We start from the raw sequence: 23823 nt of genomic DNA, 5'->3' as shown, positions 1-23823 counted from the left end.
GCAATTAGATTTTCCTATGAAGTACCTTAAATGAGACAAATGTGTAGGTTTTTAGCAATATCATCTTTCAAAAAATAATAAAAGAATGTTAAGAAAGTACAACTTAGAAAGCCGCTGTAGAGGGACAAGGGACAGCAAAAAATAAGATGTGTGTCACTGCTGGATGCTTTTGGTGCTTCTTACTTACTGAAAGCAGAAAAGATTTTCTAGGAGTTACGTGTTTATTCAATGAGACTTTATTTAATACATGGGGTTTTAGTTTGGGAAGGAAAAAAAATAAATCTGTGGTTTATTCGTTTAGGGAACTGGATCCTGCTCCTAATCCTCCTCATTTTCCATCTTATGTGATCAAGGCAACCTTGGACTATATTAGCAACTGTCATAAAAGCAAATTAAAAAGCCTTGTAGCAGTTCTTTCTAAAAGCCCTGTAAGTATGTAATTATTTTCTGTAGAATATAAGATTTCTTTTATGGGTACATTTTGGTGTAATTAGACATTTTCATCATGTATGTATGAGGGAAAAATACAACCTTAGAAACCTTTCTGTTCTTTTGTTTGCCTTCTGAAATGGAAGAAGTCCTAAGTTCAGTGACACAGTAACCTTACAGAAATTACATGCTTGACCTATTACACGCATTATATAATACATATAAAATAATGTATAAATAGTGAGGATTATTTTAGAGGTTGGGGGAAATCTATGTGTACCAGACACAGTTTAAATGCAATGTATTTCTTTGGCATATATCTGAAGAACATTCTAAAATGATTATGTTGGGACAATTTTATCTAAAGACTATCTACAATTAAGATATTAATGTTTGCTTCCCTTACTGACAGTGTGAAATTTTATGGTCTGGTGTTTTTAGACATTTGAATTTCAGTTGTTAAAGGCAAATATGAAGGCATATAAAATTATGCAGCCCTTGCAATAAATCATAAACACATTACCGTCTTGTAACATCATTCCTTAGAAATGTATCTTATTGCATATGTTGTCAACAACTTACTTTGCCTATCAGTAAACAATCTAAAAATAAGAAAAAAAACCCTTTTTCTAGACCATGTTTGTCTACAGCTTTTGAGTGTAAAAGTTAATATTGCCAGCCAGTGGAATAAATTCTTTAACATGTAACACAGCCTGCGTAGTACTTTACTTTAAGATATTTTTTTTTTAAGTTTACAGTTTTAACAGTTATAATCTGTATTGATACATTCTGTGAAATAATGCGTTTTGTATGAACATTATGTTTGAAAGAATATAGATTGAAGCACTACCCAGTGTTTTAATGGTTTTTATTTGATATTTCAATGGGTTTTATTTGATGTTTCTCCTGTTGGTGAAAACTGACGTAACTGTTTTGTTTTCTGAAAAATGTGCATAATCTTTCTTATGTGGGGAAAAAAAAAAAGAAAAAAGAAAATTAGGAAGTATGGGGCTTCTAGTCCTGCCTGGAGAATTGATTTTTATATAGGTCTTTTGTTTGCTTAAAGTAGTAAAAATAATAAAGCCTTTTTGTCCATGTCTTTCAAAAAAAAATGTATCTATCACTTAAGTTTTTTTCTTCATATAAAGTATATCTGTATTGGCATTATGAATTATTTTTTTACTCATAGTTTATTCGTTTTTAGGATTCATTCCAGAAAATCCTTCTAGCCCTTTGTAAGCATGCATCAGATACAAACAACATTTACAAGAAACACAGAGTTCTTATAATTTATCACTTGTTCGTTCGTCTGTTACTTAAGGAGGTAAAAGATGGTTTAGGAGGAGCATGGGCTTTTGTCCTCCGAGATGTAATTTACACCCTGATTCACCACATCAGTAGCAGGTAAATACCATAATTATATCTTGTTCTTCCTATCTGTGCTCCCTTGTTCTTGTAGCCTTACATTTCAGTATCACTAGTAGATGTTAATTCACTTGTAGAAATAATTGAAATTTGCTGAAAGAAAAAAAATAAATTGCTTTCCTTTGATAATTTTAGAATTTAAATTTAGAACACTTACTAAAATGTCAAGTGTTTTGTGCTATCCTTTTATTTAAATGTTCGTTATACTGTATCTATAGTAGGCTATCAAATTGTAGAAATAAGAAGTGTTGGGAGAAAAGGAGGCTGAGCGGAGACCTTATCGCTCTGTACAACTACCTGAAAGGTTGTAGCGGGGTGGGGGTCGGCCTCTTCTCCCAGGCAGCTAGCGACAGGACTAGCGGACATAACCTCAAACTGCTCCAGGGGAGGTTCAGGTTAGACATTAGGAAAAATTTCTTCACAGAAAGGGTTATCAGGCATTGGAATGGGCTACTCAGGGAGATGGTGGAATCACCATCCCTGGAGGTGTTTAAGAAGAGACTAGATGTGGCACTTAGTGCCGTGGTCTACTTGACACAGTGGTGTTAGGTCAAAGGTTGGACTCGATGATCCCAGAGGTCTCTTCCAACCTAGTTGATTCTGTGATTTTGATGACAGAAGAGGTATTTGGGAATTTAAAAGATATGGGAGAAAAATTCAAATTGTGGAGTTAAGTGCAAAGTCAGCAGATGTCAAATTAAATCTGCTTAATTAACTCAATGTTAATAAAGAGTATTGACATTTACATTCTCACCAATAAGTAGCTAACAAAATGAGTGAGCACTGGTACGTGTTATCTTAGCTTCTCTTCAGGTTGAGAAAACTGGTACTTCATCAGACTTAAGATTTAAATAGAGATTCTTATCTTTCCTAAGGACTAGAGAGATTTTTTTACTTGAGGTTTAGCTTTGGATTTCCAAGACAGTTACTCACCTAAATGTCACTAAGTTTAAGTGCAAGTTGATTGCTTTGCTTGTTGGAAGCATTTCATACCGTGAAATATTGAAGAGAGGTGTGGATTTTATGGTAAATGCCATTATTTGAGACTTACTCTTGTGATCAACACTGAACTGGGGCGGGGGCAGCTGATGCACTGGAGGGCAAGGCTGCCATTCAGAGGGACCTCATGTAGCTGTAGGAGTGGGACAACAGGCACATTGTGAAGTTGAACAAAGACAATCCCCGAGTCTTTCGCCTGGGATGGATTAACCCCATGCATGAGTGCAGGCTTGGGAGCTGCCTGGCCAGAAGTAGCTTTGCAGAAGGGGACCCAGGAGTCTTGGAGGACAAGCTGGGTGAGTCAGCAGCGTGCCTTTCATCACTGAAGCCTGACTGTGTGCTGGGCTGTGCTGGCAAGAGCGTAGCCAGCAAGTTGAGGGAAGTGGTCATTCCCCTCTGAGTCTTATGAAGCTGCAGTAGGACCACCGTTCTCCAGTGTGGGGCCACTCCAGCCAGGACATGAGAGATAATGACAAACTGGGATGGGTTGAGTGGAAGACCCCCAAGGGGATAAGTGGAGTTGATCTAATTTCTGTTCTCCAGTTTCTGGAGGAGAAGATACCTTGTAGAGAAGGTAGAGCCAGATTTTTCCTAGAAGTGCACAGTGAAAGGACAAGAGGGAGCACTCACCAAGTTACAGTATGGGAAATTCTGGTTGGACATCAGGGAAAAGATTTTCACAGTGAGAATGGTCAAATACTGGAGCAGGTTGCTCAGGGAGGCTATAGATTCTCCATCCAAGGAACGTGTCAGAATTCAGCTCAACGAAACCCTGAGAACCTGATTGACTTTGAAGTAGATCTGACTTTGAAGTTGACCCTGCTTCAGGCACGAAGCTGGACTAGATAATCCCCAGGTGTTCTTTCTAAACTAAATTTTTTTTTTTTGTAAAAAAACCTAATGGTTATATGAGAGAGACGAGGGTTCAGAGAGCATGTTTTCCACTTTGTATTGTTTCTGTCAACATTGTTCTGGCGAATAATCTAAAAGCCCTTTTGTGTTGGTTTGGGTTTTTTTTAGAATATATTTTTCTTTATGTTTTTTACTCCATTTTTGAAGTGATCCATCAAACTCTGTGTTTTAGTTCTCCTGTGTCTCCTGAGCTAAATCCTTACAGTTCATTGAGTTGATAAATTTTAAAGTTTAGTATCAGTTCTTCTTATAAAGTTCATTTATATTTCCCCTTTTACTCTATTCTTGCCTGTTGTATAATAAGTTAATACTTGAGATAATGACAGTTTGTATTTCTTTAATGTCACTTTTTTGTTTCCTATGACAGACCTGCTATTATCAGAGACATATCCATGCGCAGCTTTTCACTCTGTTGTGATCTTCTTCATCATGTTTGCCACACAGCAGTTACGTGTTGCAAAGATGCTCTAGAGAGCCACCTTCATGTTATTGTAGGAACACTAATACCTCTTGCCGTGGACCAGCCTGAGATTCAGGAACAGGTAGTTTTGAGTTGCTGCTTATTCCTTATCTATTAGCTTTTTAGTTCATGTTCACTGTCGTTAAAGCTATATCTATACTCATGTTCAATTTTAGTTCCTTTTTTCTGTGCTTTGTACATTTATATAAAAAAATTATTTGGGATGTAACACCATACCTTTAATTTTTTAAATAAAAGTGTCTTTACTTTTGGTATTTCTATTTTGACAAATATTGTGTTCCATATTTAATTTCCATGGTTTTAAACAGTGATTGAGATGTATTTGTATTATAATTGCTGAGATTACTGTATCACTTACTTTCTAATTCTCTGTTTACTTAGTCTATAAAAAATCAGATTTCCTAAAGAGCTTTAATGCTCTTGTAATGTTTTTTATGTCTGCTTTGAATCTGTGCACCTTTTTCAGCCCAATCTGAAAGAGGTGTTAAAACTTCAGGGTAAATTTCAGAAAAATTGTTACCTCAGGGGTACCAGTAAGGAAAAGACAGAGAGAACATAGCCGTTGCTAAACTACTGGTGATGGCAAGGTAATCAGTACAAGCACATCGAGTAACCAAGCAGTTACCTACAAAGCTCTGTGAATGATTTCACAGGAAATATGATGAAGACGTTTGGAAGGAGAAGATGTCTAGAGGACAAAGAGGAAATATGTACAAAGAACAGATTTCAGTAGTTCAGCTATTTATTTAACAAATCATCATTAAAAATAAACGTAGCACATAGGCCTTAAAAGGGAAACAAAGCAGTTTCTGTTGTGCAACAGGCGCCTTGTTTTCCTTCTGGTGATAATTTGTATGTGCATTCTCTTGTGGGTGGAAACGTACTTAGATTCAGAAACATAATTAGTAGCTGAAGGTGAGAAGAGTATGCCTGTTGAGTCAGTTCAGTCCTCATGGTTGCCTTCTGGCTTAATCTGATCCCATGGTACCATATGCACCTTCATGCTTGCAGTGTAGCCTTACGTTCTCCTCCTCCTTGTACTTCCAGTTCAGCTGGAGGGCTATGCTGAACCAGCTGAAAATAACCTGGCAGTCTTTTTCCCAGCTTAATGATCATGATCAGATTTACAATACATCTGTGCAAACAGTTGTACATGCACAACTGCAAAGGCAACATGTCAGGGCATCCCTGGGCAGAAACAAAGAGGGGAGGGCAGAAATTTCTCTGAACTGGAACTGATACCGAATATGAAACCTTCTCATATCATACTCCTGCAGGGAAGTCCTTCCTCTAGTGATCATTTTTCAGTTTCTTCTCTTTAGCTAGTTAATAATTTTCAGGTAAATACAAGTCTCCAAATAAAAACCTCATCATTTATATTGTAGACTCCTCAAAGCTGCCTGGATTGAATATCCAATTGCATTGATTTGTAAGTAAAGCATAAAAGCAGTGTTTTTGCAAAGAACATATGGTACCCCTTTAGCAAGCATTTATTCAAGTTGTAGATCTGTTATAAAACAAATTCTGCCAGAGTTCAGTGATTTGGGCAGTAAATTATGATATTTAGGCATTTGTCCGGATTTCAAATTACCACCACTTCAGTTAGTAAGAATAATAAAGTCCTAATAACATCAGAAGGACTGTTTGGGCGCAGTGTGTTGCTAAATTGTTGCCCATATTGTCATGATTGGATTGGCCAGTATTTGAAATCAGCTTCATCAAAAGACAGGATAAATCTGCAGGCTGTGATGATAAAAGCTTTGATGTCTGTTTGGGAAGGGGAGTAGCAAAAACGCCTCACCATTTTATAATATATCTGTGATTTCCCCAAACCTCTAAACATTTTATAATTTTTAACAGTGTAAATAAATTATCTTACCATTTTTTTATAGAGTTCTCAGTTTAATGATACTTGGAGAAATACAAACTTTAGAACCTGAATAAGAAATATGGCTCAAAAATGTTTCTCTGTCTTTTTTGTTTTTCATTTACTTTTTATGTTCAGGTCCTAGGCTTGTTGAAGTATCTGGTGATAGATAATAAGGATAATGAAAATCTGTACCAAGCAATCAAATGCTTAGATCCTTTTCCTGAGTATCCTGCTTTTAAAGATTTGCGAGCAACTCAACAGAAAATAAAATATAGTAAAGGACCATATTCTCTTCTGGAGGTAATTACATTTAAAAATATATCTCGTGGCATGGTGTTTTTTGTAATGCAAACTTCCAAAAGAAAAACAATTTTCTAGCTATGGGTATAGTTGAGAGATTTAAATTACACAGGTGGATTATTTTTGTTGCCAGTTTCAGACACTGAGATATTTGTAGATCTCCATTCTTATTTTGCATCTATTACTATCCACATTGTGGACTGCTGAGAGCCACTTCTTTACTTGAAGCCTTTATTGGTATGCTATATGTGCTTAATACAAAATGTTGTTTTGCAGGAAATTAATCACTTTCTCTCAGTTGGTGTTTGTGATTCACTGCCCTTAACACGACTGGAAGGACTGTATGATTTACGCAAACAATTGGAACAATATAAAGATCAGATGAAGGATCTCCTGAAAAATTTCCAGGGTACTGACATCTGATTATGTATTTTATTTCTTTTGTATCTGGTTGCAGGTGTGTAGTGATGTAACCCTATTCTAATTTGACATAGAATGTTTTATTTTGTGCCTTGGTTTTTGTATGTTTAACGATGTAACTTTATTATAATTTCACATGCAGAGTAGAATGGCATTTATTATTCATGCAAAATCTGAAGTATCTTTAGCAGAGTGTATTATAAATATTATATGAGGTGTTATATGACAGAGAGGATAAAATGCTCTTCCACCTTTTGTCATGGGACTCTTATGATTGTAAATGACCAGGATAACGTATAGTATGTGTATATTGCTTTATGGCTGCTTAATGAGTTTTCTTGTATATGAACCTACTCTTTTATGAACTCCCTACTCTTCTAAACGTAATGAAGCTAGATTTTATTAAAAGCATTAGTTTTGTTGAACCATGCCACATCCCAGCATTCTGTTTCAGCCCTCAGTCCAGACCCAGTTCCTTCCTGTTTTGGTTTTCAGATGCTTGTGCCAGACCATTTCACTTTTCTCCTCTATCTCAAGTCTTCATCAGCTTGCATGCATGACAGGAAGATAGATAAAAAGAGCTGATGTAATTCACTGTAAATAAGTGCAAAGTAAAATTTGGGGAAGAATAGTAGTCTGTCATAAAGCCATGGTGTAAGTGCATTATGTCCCCACGTCTTGAATATTATTTACAATTTTAGTCTTGAAATTCTGCTTGAAAAAAGAGTTAGTAAAAGGGCAACAAGCTTGTCTGGAGCAACTTCCATCAGAGGAGAGCCTTGGGAGCGTGGAAAAGAGATGGAATAGGAATACAGAGAGGTGAACTGGTGAATGGTATGATGAAGCTGAGTAGGGGAGCACTTATCACTTTTATCACAGTACAAGAACAGATTAAATTATCTGACAGCAGTTATACAAGGGAAACCACATACTTTTTTCAAACAAAATATATACAGCATGGAACTTATTGAGGAGATCAGAAGCATAATGGAACTTAAAAGGAGTTAGACATATCTCACAGAGATTGTTAGGTATGAAGATCTGCTCAGAAGTCCCCAATCTGATGACTCAAAACCTGAGAAGAAATACTTACTCTTGCTCTGTTGGAGGTGGGCTAGCAGGCTTGATGGGCCTGTTGCGTTGATTTTACCTTATACTAAAAGTCTGTTAAGCACTTACAAATAACTTTATTATTATTATTATTTTAGGTGTTTAAAAAGAAGTAAAAAAACAGTTATTGATAAAGGCTCTAAAAGTCTATGCTGAAAGATAACAGTTAAGAAATAATTACTGCACTTTGGCCACATGTGTATTCATTTTTATAGAAGTGTTAACAAGCATAAAGCCTGATTCCAGGTTTCCCTTCCGATCAACAGGGCAACAGGATTTTCTTTAAAGAAAATACTGCTTTTATTTTTTTTTACATTGGCAAATCATCATATTTTTTCGTAGACCTTGTTCCTGGAAACAACAAAACCATTTTGTTTGGAATGTTTATTTAAGAAAAAGACCTCAGGCAGGCAGCAAATATGTAAGGAAATATCCATCTTGAGAGTTTATAATTTGGCAAAGTTAATTAGGCAACTGAAAGCTAGTCAAATTCTGTGAAATACCTGGCAGAAAGCTTTATTTTGGGATATTCCTTGGATTCGGATTTAGAACAGAATGATGATATTAGCTGAAGTGCTGTCAGTGGAGTCACATAATATGACTTCACTATTTCAAATAACATTCTTACACTAACTTTGCTAATATTTCATGTATTTAATTATCATTTCTGAAAGTAATAGCATTTGTGTATTCTAGTTTTGGAGATTCTTTGGCATAGTCAAATGCATAAAAATTTTTTCAAGACATGATGAATAAGAAAAATGAATAATTTTTTATGTACTGTTTAATATCAACTTGCTTCAACATTAATGATGCATGTTGGCATTTGTAGATCAAAGTTACTAAAGCAGTGTTTTCTCCTAATATGTTCTCATTACAAATACACAATGATGTTTTGGGGGTTTATTTTTCTTTCTGAATGATAGAAAAGCCAGAAGATTCTGTAGTAGTGAAATTGGTGGTGAGCTTACTGCAGCTGTCCAAGATGTCAGTTAACCATGCAGGTGAAAAAGCAGTGCTAGGTAAGTTAATTAGTCCCATGGGCATCCTAGGGCTGTTATTGTAAACCCCAGGTTGAAACTGTGGCAGTTCTCGATGTTACTTCCCACTGCTATTTTGCATTTGCTGACAGAGGTAACCATCAGGAATGTTAAAATGGGTGATATGTCTTCTTTTCAGTCACTGTATTTTAAAGCTTTGACTAATAACTTAAATTGTCATCAGTTTAGACCCTGGTCTCTTCTGTACTCAATGAAGAGACATCTGCTGTTATATGGGTCGCTTTATTAGGCTGAAAAATATTAAGAAAAATTGAAGACAACTTATCTGAAAATTTGAAAGGCATGTCTTAGTGAAGACTAAAATAGTTGTTCTCCATCTTAAAGCCTCTTCTGTATTATTAAAATTAGTGTCACCATTTACATTGAGCACCTGATTAATGTTTAATCCGAAGCTAAAATCCAAATCTCCTCTTCCCCAAGTGAGGAAGGTGATGTTTATCAGGATCACCTTTCATCTCCATGAAGGTGATGTTTACTGAAATTAGATGTCTAAACTAGACAGAAACACAAGTAATGAGAACATTTGCGTTCATATATTTTTTGTCTAAAAGACTAATAACTGATAATTACAAATGCTGAGCAATTGAAACTCACATTGACTTCAGTATGATACGTTCTTCAGCACCTCTGCAAGCTGTTAAGTTTCAGCCTTTTTCTGCATAGTGTGTCCTTAGATGATTTGTTACATTTAGTTCAAAGCACAGTCTGTATATCTTCAGTCTGTTCTTTATTTGCTCTGGTGGTTAAAACAATGTTGTAGAAAATGGAAATGTTTTCAAGACACATTCATGTGAATGAAAGAGCAGGGAAATAGATTTTGTTTTCTTCATGAGAAACATTAACATTGCTTTTTAAAAACTATTTTCAAGGTCAGATATGTTTTTTCTTGTATGTAGTCGTGTATTTTTATAAAATATTTTCTCTGGAAAGCAAATGAGGTACATATTGATACATCATCTTATGTAAAACGTAGGTTAAATCTGATTGAGTTTACATGCTACTGTTTCCGTTCGCAGGCTGCTGTTTGTATTTATCATACCCTTAGGGAATGAAAATGAGTGCCTTTAGTAACTGTTATTCTGACGTTTTGCACTTACCTGTTTCTGGCACAAGCAAAAATAAAATCCATATCTGATTTAAACTGCAAAATCCAGATCCAAAGACTCCTAGAAGATTGAGTTAGAAAGCGTAACTGTATTATTTATGAGTCTTAGGCTGCAAAATTTGTATGCATGTAATTTTAATCATAAAGCTCCTTAAGTGATTGTTTATAAATGTTTGCAGCTTTTTACCCCATAATAATCTCAGTTCTAAAAGTAGTTTATATTAATGGCAACTTTTTAGGGCGAGACCTTGTTTTAGTGTGTGTAAGACGATAAAATTACCTGCATTTGCAGAGGCTGTTGGAAGTTGCTTGGGAGAAATAGGTCCCATGGATTTCTCCACCATAGCTCTTCAGCGTCCTGAAAATGCACTGGATTCTAAAGCAGTGGACTTACTTGAAGATAGAAAACTTCAGTGGGTCTTCATAATGTTAACTCAAATAAATACTGCTTTAACAGATAATTGGTGAGTATACTTATTGAATTTATTTCATTCAAAGCTTAATAGGAGCCATTATGTTGTGCATTGTTCAAATCACCTCAGAGTAACACTCTGAAAGTGTTACGAACACCTGTTAATGTCCAACCATGTGCTTCTTCAAGGCTCAGATTATGTATCCAGTCAAGCTTAGATGTTTCCTAGAAATTCTCTAGCTGGACTCTAGCCAGAAAGTCTCTTCTGTGTTGTAGAGGATAGCAGTGCTGTGGAGTAAATACTGAGGCTTTGCTTTATAACAAAATACACAATGGCATATCCTAGTCCAAAATTTTCTGATTTGATGCACACATTATATTGTGGAATTATTTGTCTTGTATGTTTATAAAGCTGATTTGGAAAATAATATATCTGAATGAAATTAATAATAGTGACATTGTGTGTGTTATTCTTTCAGTATTGATGTTAGAGCTGCTGCTGTTTCCTGTTTGAAAAACATATTAGCCACGAAGTCTGGCAGTGAATTTTGGGAAGTTTATAAAAATAAAGCTGATCTCATGTTAATCTATCTACAGCCTTTCAGAATGTCTAGGAAAAAGGTACTTCTTCTGATATACATTATTTATATGGCATATAGGGTAGAAAAAACATAAAAATACATATTTTTAAAAAGTAAATTTGAAAATATTTTTGAGACAGGCTTTGATGAATGCAAAATTTGGGCTTGTCATTAGTCTGATTGAAAATGTGATTGCTTTTGTACATCTGTTTCTCCTTTCTGTTTCAGCATTTCCGGCTTCACATAGGAATTTACCAATTAGACATTACAAAGCTGTGTACTTTCATTATTAGACAGACAATTTTTGATTACCTACTCGGTAATCTAAGACATTCTTTCTCAGGATTCTAGTATCATTTGATGCCAAAACTTAGTGGAAAATAGGTCAGAAAAAAAGATGCGTAATTAACCATAAACCAGATATTTCCTAATTTTCAAACTTTTGGTTTGTAACCTAAATGTGATGTCTAATGTGGCCTTGATGTTATCAGTAAAATTTTATTTTTAATGCTTTCAAATTTCCTTGTAAAACTTTACATTTACATGAACAAAATCGATATTGTCAATCAATTAAAGCACAGTTAATATTTAATATGGTTTAATCTGTGCAGATTGCAGTGTTTTTCTTAAATGCTGTAGAAATTGTTTTTATTTGCAATATATATATTTTCCTTCTAGTTTTTTGTAGTACCTGCTAATGATACGGAGCCCTCTTTAGAAACTTTGGATGACACAAGCCTGTGGATTCCTCTAGGAGAAAGTCATGAGACCTGGATCAAGCGCTTAACTAGTTCAATACTGGACAGTGGAGGTGTGCAAAATGAAGTTCTCCAGTTAATGAAGCCACTGTGTGAGGTGAGCTAAATTATATGTATGTATATATGTATGTATGTATATATATATGTATGTGCGCTGTGATGTGCAAAAACATGATTACTCATCTTGATTACAAATAGTAATTTCTGCTATTAAGTTACTAGTTTTTCTTAACAGTAATTGAGATCCTTTGTAGTCAGATATTGCAGGTACCCATAAAATACATTCTTGAAATACAAGATTTCAGAGAGAACTGTAACATAGATGAACTTTATATGACTACATTAACTGAATGCCAGCATAGCCCTATTGAGTGGCTTACATTTTTCATATGATGTGTTCTTTCTCAACCGTTACATGTTCGTTTGAGTAGTTGTCAGTTTGGTTATGACCTGAGAAAGAAAGGCTTTTGGTTGTTTTTCTTAGCAACTGCTGTGCATGATTCTTTTCTAGGTGAAAACAGACTTGTGTCAAACTTTGCTTCCATACCTGATTCATGATATCCTTCTTCATGACTCGGGTGAATCTTGGAGAAATCTTTTGTCAGTTCATATTCAGAAGTTTTTTACAGCCTGTTGCAGATTTGCCTCATCTAGCAGGTCTACTACACCTCCAAATTCTGATTCAGGTAATGTCATAATATTTTCTGACGTCAAATGTATGATGCACACTTGTAGGCAGATGGAATTTTAGAAGCTTCTGTCCAATTGTTTGATCTTTTTCAGTGAAGATATCAGTAGTTTTGAAGCTCTTCATTGGCAGCACCCAAGTAGTTTCTTCTGTATAACTTCTTTCCTTATTCACAACTGGATGATGTTTAGTATTTGCCAAATTTAGATGTGATGCAATGTTGTGTGCTGCAAGACTGAGTCTTGGACTATCTCTTAAAATGACTAATTGGCAGTTAAATTCCTCTCTTACTCAAATGAGCAATTAAAGGCAGTTTTCACCTGGATTTTCCCCTTGGAAAAAAGACTAACCCTTGCTTAACTTCTGCCTAATATTGATAATGGTCTCCCTATACATTCAAAAGACCTGTTCCATTCCAGCGGAATGAAAGGAAGTTGTAACCAAAAGAACTGTAGCTGAGTATGAATAATGCAGTAAGTTCCATTAAAAACAAAACACCTTCTAATCAAGCTGGCTGGTGTCCTTTCCAATTAGATTGTGGTTGAAGTTAGCAGAAATCTGTGTAAAAAGAAAGATCTTTGTTATTAGACTATGGGAATGGTACATGCAGTTATTTTCAGGAGCTGAAATAATGTATTTCTTTTATTTGTGCATGTCCCTTACTTAACACAAATACAGTAACTTCAGGTTAATATTTTTTTGCAGAGTAGCTACTCTGCTGTATCTTTCAACTCCCTTCCTCAGTGACAAATCACCAAAGGAATGAGCCTGTACAATGTCTTGCAGTCTCTTTACAGGCAAGTCATGCAAGCTTCAGGTTGCCAGAGAGCTAAAGGAACCCTTAGTATTGCAGTTTGTACTAACAGTGGTGTAAATAAGCCTAATGATGCTAGGTGAATTTTAAGGTACTTTTTACAGGCGCTGAATAGCCTGGCCAGAAAGACTAGAGCAGTATTCTTTCACATTTTTGAAGTCAGGTAAAAAGCTGTTCCCACAGTCCAGATATTTTTATTATTGTCCCACTTTGTAAGATAGAAAAGGGTTAACAATTTCCTATTTCCCTCCTGTAAGCAGCCAGGGAAACTACTGCACATGTTTATGCTCAGATGTATAGAGTAACCCAAAATGTTCTATGAAAAATATGAAGGGATTTTTCTAAGTTTTGTAAACTTGCAATTAGTTCAGTGACACCAATGAGCAAATGCTAGAGGCCTCTTCAAACATCGTATTTCTATGCAAGGGATCTTATTGAAGCAATAAGAGCAAAATAAAGGACATGTAAAAGCTTTAAATGGAGTTCTTCAGATGAATAACTGTCCTGGTACCAAAAAAACCCCATGAAGTAGCATGCAGCTTGTTGTTTATGTAGTTGTTTACAGATAAATTGGAGGTGCACTAGCCAACAGAGCAAAGATACCTTAATTCCAAAGTTGGAATGATAGAACATCAGCAGTATTCAAAACAAAAATTTTAAACAACTGGTGACTGCCAGTTTCTTCACAGAGAAACTCTTACCCTATCAAAACAAGGGAAAAAGAAAACCTAGATAAATTTCATTCCAGTCCATCAGGATCCAAACTGTGGCAAAGACCAAGCAGTTAAACTGAACAAGAATGTTCCTATTGATCCATTTTGACATGCAAGTTCTAGGAATTAGCTGTTAATCTTGGCAATTTAAAGCATGAATAGTGTTAACATCATGCCAATCACTGTTCTGCCTGAGAAACCAAACCTAATCATAAATTGCCAACTGCTTGACAAGAGTCAGACTTACCAAACTAAAAATGAAGAATGTTTTGGATTTAGCGCACGTCAATCTGGCCAGAGTCATATGTCAGTTGAATCTATTATTTTGCAGAAGAGATGTAATTTTTTTGTTGAAGGAATCTTTCAAAATACATGTTCATTTATATCTCCTTAGAATTTAGAATTTCTATCTGATGCCATGAAAAAACAGACACCATTTTCATTTTCTGTCTGTAAACTTCTTGTTAGCAAGTGAGTATGAACACCGTGCTGACAGCTCATAGTTACCATTATAGTAATTTGGTCAGTTGTTCAACAAATCCTGAAGAATAACTTTTTTCTTCCAGTTTTCTTGGCCAGTGCCTTTTTCCTTCCCCTGACTCGTTAATACTCTCTGGTACCTAAATATAATTAATTTAGAAATTTTCAATTATTCATCTGATCAAATTACAAAAGAGGAAGTAGCAGTCCCTCTGGGATGGTGACTGTACAGTGCTAACAGAAGGGACCCTGCCTGTGAGACACTATGTCTGCATTTGCAAGTAGTGCAGCATGTGAGGATGGATCTGGAGAGCAAAATGTGCTGTTATGGTGTGTTAGGAACTGAGAGTCAGATGTCCCCACTGTGTGTCTTTTGAAAGTTAAGCATGTGGGAGATGACTTCCAAAGAAGGAGTTGGTGTTCCTTCTATAAGGTCTTTGGTAGCAGTGGAAAGTAAACATTATTCATTTCTGTTTGTTGGACCACATGAAATGCCCAGATACCTCTTTTTTTTTGCATGGCTTTTGCTTTCTTTAGGGGAGATTTCTAGTTCTGCATCTTACTGTAGTGTAGTAGTAATCAAACCATTGCTTATGCTTTCCCTATTGCTTCTTGTAATTTATAAATTAAAAATGTCTAGAAAAATGAAAAAATTATTAACCCAATAACCAGAACACAACCTGTGGCCATCTGATTTTTTTTTAATCCAGAAGCAAAGGATGGAAATACAAATTCTTTAAAAGTATGTATCTGTGTGTGGGAGATAGTGTTTTTTGTATAAGCATACACACTCTATAAAATTTACAGTAAAGCTACTAGTAAGTATTTCTGTGGCTCTGGAATAACTTTATATGGCTCAAGCCTAAGGGAAGAGGTCTGTTATGGAGCTTTGTGCAATGATGTTGGATCAGCTCTGAATTCTATAAGAAGAAATAAAATCCACAAATTATTCATGCAAGGATAATTTGGTGAAGAAAATTGCAGTATAAACTACTGTAATGTACTTAACATCATATAAGGAGGGGAAATACATTTTGTGACAAACTATTAATTTGATTTTGGAAATGCTATCCAAGGAAGTTTTTAGTTATTTTCTGTAGTACAAAATACACCTTTTTATTTTGTAAATGGATATGTTATGACGGAAGTTCATTATATTCTTTCTTTTCAAATATACATCCCAGAGCAAGAAACACATAATTTTAGAAGTTTGGATAAAGTATCTCGACGAGCCATGCTTGCTGTTGTTGATTACTTAAGAAGACAAAAGAGGTGAATTATAGCTTTCCAAAATGTTGCTTTAATTTAATTATGACTGTTCTAAGATCTGTTAACACTCTAGATTAAGGAAGAAGGATGTGGTAGAAAACATGTTAGTAAAAAGAATTAAGATATAGTAGTGACCTTGCACTTGTTGCAGAAGTGATACGGCTAACCTTAAAGGGTTCTAACTGTGCTGAAGAAGTTTTCCGAAAACTTTTGTCTAATAAACTTTTTGTGGTGTGGGTTTGGGGAGGGGGAGCTAAGATAAAATTAGGCTTTGGAAGGCTTTATAGTGAGACTGGATTTATTTTGTTTAATGTTAGAGAGAAGGTCTGTTACAGCAGTATTAAAGTCTTTATGTAATCAGATCTGTTTCAGGTACAGTTTTTGATGACAGCTTCTGGCTAGATCTGAATTATCTTGAGGTTGCTATAGCAGCACAGTCTTGTGCTGCTCACTTCACAGCCTTGCTCTACACGGAAATCTACGCAGACAAGATAAATATAGATAAACAGCAAGAAAGGTACAAAGCTTGAGGAATGCAGTTTCTTGACATTTCTGGTAAAATGGATCATGTTTTGTGTGTCCCAGTAGTGTTTTGTTAGGTGAAAAGTCAAGGAAACTTAAAAAAAGTTTTAAGGAAACTTAAAAAAAAATTCCTTAGCTGTGTGTATTGACCTGGAAAATATTTCGTCCTTGAATGTGATCCCAGCCTTGCTAGTTTGCTAGCTGTGACACACTCAAAATTGTGTCATTTTGACTTCTAACCAGAAGGTTTTCTTAGTACTGTGTGTTCTGGAGAAACTTCACTAAAGCTAATGCTTCTGAATACTAAAATATATTGAATCTCACTTTCTAAATTGAACACTTTTCAGATTCTATTTCTCATAATTAATAGCGTGCTAGTGGTTAAATTGTGGCCAGAAGTGAATCAAGGGGAGAAAGAAAACACAGAATGATGACCAGAATTCTGTGGGTAGAGCTGAATGATCCTTGTAGGAGTTTTCTTCTATAATGGACAATTATCTTTGTCTTCTGATCAAGCAAGATCAAAATATGGAACTAGTTTACTAGCTTTGTTTTGGTGACAAATAACTCTAAGGCAGTGCATGTATAACATAAGTATGGTTGTAAGCATATATATTATATAGTTGCTTTTATTCTTTCCCAGAAGAGAGCATTTTTGCTTCAGGCATTCACAAAAGCAATTTGATTTATTAAAAGATTATACATTACAAGGTGGGGGTTTTTTTCTCTGAAAAACCACGTTGATGTTGAAAGCCCTTGATGTTGATATTCTCAGTTCAGCTGATCACTTTGTCCTTCTGGTGACAAGCCATTTTGAATAACCTAGGGATATGACAGGCCTGATCTTGCATTTGGTGTTTGTGCCCCTTACTTCTTAAGTGTTGTTTCAGAATTTCTTTAGTTCTTTGTATGAAATTTCATTTACCTTTACCGGTTGAAACATTTGTTTTAGGTCGTCTTTTAAAGCAGCTAAGAGTTTGACATTTGAAGAAGAAAGTCAAAGAACAACTATTACTATTTTGAATGAAAAAAGTAAAGAAGAAACTGGCATAAGTTTACAGGTATGTGCTTCATAATCTGAAAGCAAACCTTCTCATATAATTACAATTAACAGTAGGTTTCATCTGAGCTGAAGGTAGGTCAAGTTGAACTTCAGAAACTGTATTTGAAAGTTCTGCTCATGCTCTAACTCAGAGTGAACTCTATGGCCTTGCCGGACAAGTTAAATTGAGTATTCATTCACCTAAAACACTAATTAACTGGCAAATTTTAAATCGCAGCAAAACAGACTTTGTTCCCCGAAAGAACTGACCTCATGGTGGTAACCAGACAAGTATTTTTCAGTTTGTTTTTTTCAGAGAGATATGTTCCTTAAAAATCAGCAAGTGGTGTAGCAAGTTGTAATAATCAAAACCAAAGTAATATTATCTCCTACAAGTTTATTGGATACCTAAAATCTGATTCAGTAATCTTGTCTAATTTACTTCTTTCCATAGTTCATTTCTGTTCGTGCTATTCAATATCTTTATAGATGATCTAGACGTAGGGATTGAGTGCACCCTCAGCAAATTTGCAGATGACACCAAGCTGGGTGGGAGTGTCGATCTGCTGGAGGGTAGGAAGGCCCTACAGAGGCACCTGGACAGGTTAGATAGATGGGCCGAGACCAACGGCATGAGGTACAACAAGAACAAGTGCCGGGTCTTACACTTCGGCCACAACAACCCCCTGCAGCTCTACAGGCTGGGGGAAGAGTGGTTAGAAAGCGGCCCGGCGGAAAGAGACCTGGGGGTGCTGATCGACAGCCGGCTAAACATGAGCCAGCAGTGTGCCCAGGTGGCCAAGAAGGCCAATGGCATCCTGGCCTCTATTAGGAAGAGTGTAGCCAGCCGGCCTAGGGAAGTGATCGTCCCTCTGTACTGGGCACTGGTGAGGCCGCATCTTGAGTACTGTGTCCAGTTCTGGGCCCCGCACTTCAAGAAAGATGTTGAGGTGTTGGAGCGAGTCCAGAGGAGGGCGACCAAGCTGGTGAAGGGTCTGGAGGGTCTGACCTACGAGGAATGGCTGAGGGAGCTGGGGTTGTTTAGCCTGGAGAAGAGGAGTCTCCGAGGTGACCTTATTGCAGTCTACACCTACCTGAAGGGAGGTTGTAGTGAAGTGGGAGTCGGCCTCTTCTCCCAGGCAACTAGCGATAGGACAAGAGGACACAGCCTCAAGCTTCGCCAGGGAAGGTTCAGGTTGGACATGAGGAAGAATTTCTTTACAGAAAGGGTTATTAGACATTGGAACGGGCTGCCCAGGGAGGTGGTGGAGTCACCATCTCTGGATGTGTTTAAGAAAAGACTGGACATGGCACTTAGTGCCATGGTCTAGTTGACAGGGTGGTGTCAGGGCAATGGTTGGACTCGATGATCCCAGAGGTCTCTTCCAACCTGGCTGATTCTGTGATTCTGTGATTTTTCCAGAACTGTGCTTACATATCTTTAAAATGTGTTGCTTCGCTGGTATGCCTAGTGCTCATTCAGTACTACTGCCTTTTGCTTTTCAACCAGTCCACCTCAGGCCCAGCGGCTGTTTTTTTTAATAACTTAGCAGAGGAGTTAGGTAGTCCTGAAGAGTTTTGCTAGACTACAAAACTTCTCTTCCTGATGCTAGCAGGCCCAGATACTGCATAAAGGCAAATTAAGCAATGATAACAACATGTTACATGGAAGGACTTGTATTTTTAAACTTACATGATATGTATAAAACTCACTTGAACTGGTTCCAAAAGAGGTAATTCTTCCTTTTATGGCACATGTTCTAGGACCTTCTCATGGACATATATAGAAGTATTGGAGAACCTGACAGTCTCTATGGCTGCGGTGGAGGACGAATGTTACAGCCATTAGCACGGTATTATTTATTAATGTTCTTATGTTCTTTAACATCATTGCTTTCATTTATTAGTAAGGAACTTAAACTGAAAACTTCTTGTTAACTTACAACAGGATAAGAACATATGAGCATGAAGCAGTATGGGAGAAAGCCCTTGTAACATACGACCTTGAGACAAGCCTCTCTCCGTCTACTCGCCAGGCAGGAATAATAGAGGTAATTTTATTTTATAATAGGAAATGAATGTAGGAATTGATACCATTGTACTGAGAGTAATTTGTAAATGAAAAATTGTTTTTGGACTCAAAGGGATCTCTTTGGTCATCAAGTCCAGCCCACTGTCATAGGCATCCAAACTGTATAATATAAGACAACTTAATATTTGTCCTGAAGACATTAAGGCTTCTAGTCCTCCTGTCACTCACCCGTAATCCCTATCTTTGGTAATGAATTGTGTGAAATATTTCAAAATAAATATATTTAATTTTTTTTACAGAATTTGTCCAGCTCCTAAAATGACAGGATATAGAAAGTGATGTAATAGGTTGTTTTTGCCATCTCATTCTTTAAACCTCTACATTATGGCAACTATCTTACTGAAACTGTGGTATTTCTGATAATATAAATAAATAGAATTGATACTGTCTTATTTTGATCCCTTAAAAATATGTTGCTTTTTTAGCCTAAAAGTGTTTACACCAGTTCTGTAATAACATAGCACAGATGTATCTGTGTTTCCCCTTGTTTCATTTTCCTATGGTACTTTTCTTACCCCAAATTATTTAGTGTCTTTAAAATTCCATTGTGTTTCTACTTCATAATGGCTGCACACATAACCTGGATAAGTGGCCATGATTATAAAGTCATTATGGCCTTCAAACAGATAGGAGTTTAGGAGTTGTAGGAAACTTTTTCAAATCCCCACCAGGAAAAACAGTTCATTAAGAAGTAAAACCAATTTTGGCTACTACCCAGGAATGGTGGAATAGAGAAACGTGAGCAGATAGTTCATTTGAAACACAACCGGAAATATGTTTCAAAGAATGCCAGCCACAGTAGTAGTGAAACTGTTTTTCTGAGGTTGCAGGTATCAATAGTGGGATTAGTAGTTCTATAAAGTTTTCATCTTACATAGTGCTGAGATTAGAAATACTTATGGTTCTGCCTTACCGCAAAGGCTTCTTTGTTTCCAAAGGTAAAACAAAGCCTTTTTAAAAAAAAAAAAGTTCAGTTTATTAAAGGAGGAAAATTAACTTTCAGTAATTTTGTTAATTCCAGGCTTTGCAGAATTTTGGGCTTTGCCACACTCTTTCCATGTATTTAAAAGGACTGGAACATGAAAACACTGAGTGGTGTGCGGAACTACAGGAAATGCGCTACCAGGCAGCATGGAGGAATATGCAGTGGGGCCACATCTCTTCTGTCAAGTAAACTGACTTACTTTTTTCCTAGTTCTTTAGGTGAAAGGCAATGGTTTCAGTTCCAAGCAAAAAGACTACATTAGAATATAGTTTCTGTGAAGCAGGTCACCTAATTTATCTTAATCATAGAATTGAAAAGCAGTCTTTTTCACTTAGACCTGTCTGTTTTGTATGCACATTACTTTTCTTTTTTCTGGGAAACTGTATGTAGTTGTTTCTTCGTTTTTGACTCAGATAGTAGATATGTCTTAAGTACATATGAGGGATAGATAGTTCTTAATGTTTAATTTATAAGCAAATGAGGAATATATTACTCGGTAAGCCACAAGAGGTTATCAAGACGTGGGTAAGCAAACACCAGTGTTGATTCATGGCTACTCCCTCATAAGGCGTAATCTCCTCCCTTGTGTAATGTTGGCTACCTGGCGTTAGTTATTTCGTTTGACTGGCCAGGATATAGTGTGAACTCTGTCCCTTCCTGGTACAGGTACATCATCGCACGTTTTAGGAGGAATACAGAATAGATTCACTACATTTTGGCAAAAGCAAAAGTTACGTAATGGGATCTTCAGTAACTCCTTCTACATTAAGTTGTAGCAGTCAGGAGAATGAAAGATTTTTCTGCTAAGACTCTTACAGGGAGATGGGTCTGGGGAGCATACTCTTGGTGTGTTCATTCCCTTCTCCTGCACTGTCTTAAGATCATTGTTTAGAAGCACCTGGAGGACTTCACAGACATCTCTTGTTGAGGGGCATATGTCATGCCACAAACAGAACAAACTTCACGTAGGTGGGCTCTCTTTGTCCCTGGGTTAGGGTCTGTATAAACCTCTTTGATTATAAACCTCTTAGGCAAACAGAATATTCAGCTTTAATACAGAAGCAGAAAAACAACATCTAAGATGAAAAGAGAGAGAATGAGATAGCAGGAAAGAGGAGGGTCAAGGAGAAGAAGAAAGAAAAATGAAAAGTGCAAAGAAGAGAAGATTAAAGTGAATGCTGTTTTTTTTCAGCCTTACGATTTTCTTTATTTTTTCTATCTTCTTAAAAATATTCCTGCAGTTAAATGTAAAAAATTGTTGATTCTGAACTGAAGTTGTGCATACGTACTGTAATATATAACTTTCAGCATAATACTGTGAGAAATGTTATGATTAAATTTTTATTGTTTAGTTGGTTTTGTGTCATATTTTTGATACAACCTTGAACATATTCTCTGTATTCCAAACATTTTGACAATTACTGTTTTTTCTTTGCTTCAAAAGAACAGCTTGAATTTATAAAATACTACATTAATTTAAAATTTAAAGACTTGCATTATTTTTTATCATGCAAAACAGCAATCCATCCAACTGCAGAAAATGTACTGCTGAAAATATTTGTGATAAAGATAAAATTGACTTCTTTGTAGAGAAACACAATTTTCCTTTTGTTCTATGTTTCTTTTGTTTTCTTTTTAAGAGATGAGACAGGAAGACCAGGATACCATGAATCATTGTATGATGCTCTTCAGTCTTTACGAGATAAGGAATTCTCTGCTTTCTATGACAGTCTTAAAGATGCCAGGTAACTGTATGCAAACACTCTGCTGTTAGAGAGAGAGATGGAGAGTGTGTGGGTGTTCATAGTCACAAGTTATATGTAAAAGACTGTTATGGGGTTTTATGGGCTTAAATAAAGACTCATGCATAGAATAAAATTAATACTTCTGGACTGAAACTTAGAAATTAAGTTTTTTAGCTTAAATTTGCCTTTTGTGCATGTACAGCTTGTGTGCTAATTGAAGATACATTTCCTGTAGTATATATCCCTTTATGGTCCTCTCAAGTGGATTTGAATGCTGACTACTCTTCTTTAGCTGAGCTGTCACATAGGCTTTGGAGTTTATATAGGCTTACTGTGTTTTCATTTATTGACTAACTTAATTTGTTTGAACTTTAATGGTAATACAAAGTAATTCCAAACTGAATAGTTTTGCTGTTTAAATTCTGTTCACTGTATGGAAATTATGTTATGGATATTTGGAATTACTTGTGGATATTAAAAATAAATTACTGTTTCTCTGTTAAATCCATAGAGTGAATGAAGTAGAAGAGCTGTGCAAAGGCAGTCTTGAGTCTGTTTATTCGTTATATCCAACTCTTTGCAGACTACAGCTGATTGGAGAGTTGGAAAATATAGGTCTGCTGTTCTCCAGGTATTTTTTTAAATTTGTTTCGCACTCCTTTCTCAGTTTTCGGGATTTTTGGTAATCAAGTCTAGCACAAAAATAAAATTACCTCAACAAATTTTATTCATGAACATCTCAAACTTCATCTTAAAAATTATTTAAATTTTTTTTAAATTAAAAAATATTTAAATTCCGCAAGGGTAGGTTCTGGGACCAGTTCTATTCAATATATTCATTAATGACTTGGATGAGGGATTAGAGTGCGCTGTCAGCAAGTTCGCTGATGACACAAAACTGGGAGGAGTGGCTGAGATGCCGGAAGGCTGCGCAGCCATTCAGAGAGACCTGGACAGGCTGGAGAGTTGGGCGGGGAGAAATTTAATGAAATATAACAAGGGCAAGTGTAGAGTCCTGCATCTGGGCAAGAACAACCCCATGTACCAGTACAAGTTGGGGACAGAGCTGTTGGAGACCAGCGTAGGGGAAAGGGACCTGGGGGTCCTAGTGGACAACAGGATGACCATGAGCCAGCAGTGTGCCCTTGTGGCCAAGAAGGCCAATGGCATCCTGGGGTGTATTAGAAGGGGTGTGGTCAGCAGGTCGAGAGAGGTTCTCTTCCCCCTCTACTCTGCCCTGGTGAGGCCGCATCTGGAGTATTGTGTCCAGTTCTGGGCCCCTCAGTTGAAGAAGGACAGGGAACTGCTAGAGAGAGTCCAGCGCAGAGCCACGAAGATGATTAAGGGAGTGGAACATCTCCCTTATGAGGAGACGCTCAGGGAGCTGGGTCTCTTTAGCTTGGAGAAGAGGAGACTGAGGGGTGACCTCATTAATGTTTATAAATATGTAAAGGGCAAGTGTCATGAGGATGGAGCCAGGCTCTTCTCAGTGACATCCCTTGACAGGACAAGGGGCAATGGGTGCAAGCTGGAGCACAGGAGGTTCCACATAAATATGAGGAAAAACTTCTTTACGGTGAGGGTGACCGAACACTGGAACAGGCTGCCCA

The 23823-nt window shown here is 36.5% G+C and overlaps 1 protein-coding gene across 1 annotated transcript in view; it reads left to right on the top strand.

The window, feature by feature from the left end:
• ATM (ATM serine/threonine kinase) overlaps window positions 1-23823 on the top strand; it is a 79419-nt gene that overhangs the window by 27192 nt on the left and 28404 nt on the right. The window contains 18 exon segments of the mRNA XM_068425093.1: window positions 302-428; window positions 1634-1833; window positions 4133-4307; window positions 6252-6416; window positions 6693-6825; window positions 8873-8968; window positions 10405-10576; window positions 11004-11145; window positions 11784-11960; window positions 12375-12549; window positions 15743-15830; window positions 16189-16344; window positions 17302-17410; window positions 19156-19244; window positions 19340-19442; window positions 20505-20653; window positions 22109-22213; window positions 22725-22844. Coding sequence (XP_068281194.1) covers window positions 302-428; window positions 1634-1833; window positions 4133-4307; window positions 6252-6416; window positions 6693-6825; window positions 8873-8968; window positions 10405-10576; window positions 11004-11145; window positions 11784-11960; window positions 12375-12549; window positions 15743-15830; window positions 16189-16344; window positions 17302-17410; window positions 19156-19244; window positions 19340-19442; window positions 20505-20653; window positions 22109-22213; window positions 22725-22844 — 2481 coding nt within the window.

The sequence above is a fragment of the Nyctibius grandis genome, chromosome 2, assembly GCF_013368605.1.
Source record: "Nyctibius grandis isolate bNycGra1 chromosome 2, bNycGra1.pri, whole genome shotgun sequence".
Lineage (NCBI taxonomy): Eukaryota > Metazoa > Chordata > Aves > Nyctibiiformes > Nyctibiidae > Nyctibius > Nyctibius grandis.
Note: the sequence above shows the minus strand (reverse complement) of the source record. Positions and strands in the feature narration are given on the sequence as shown.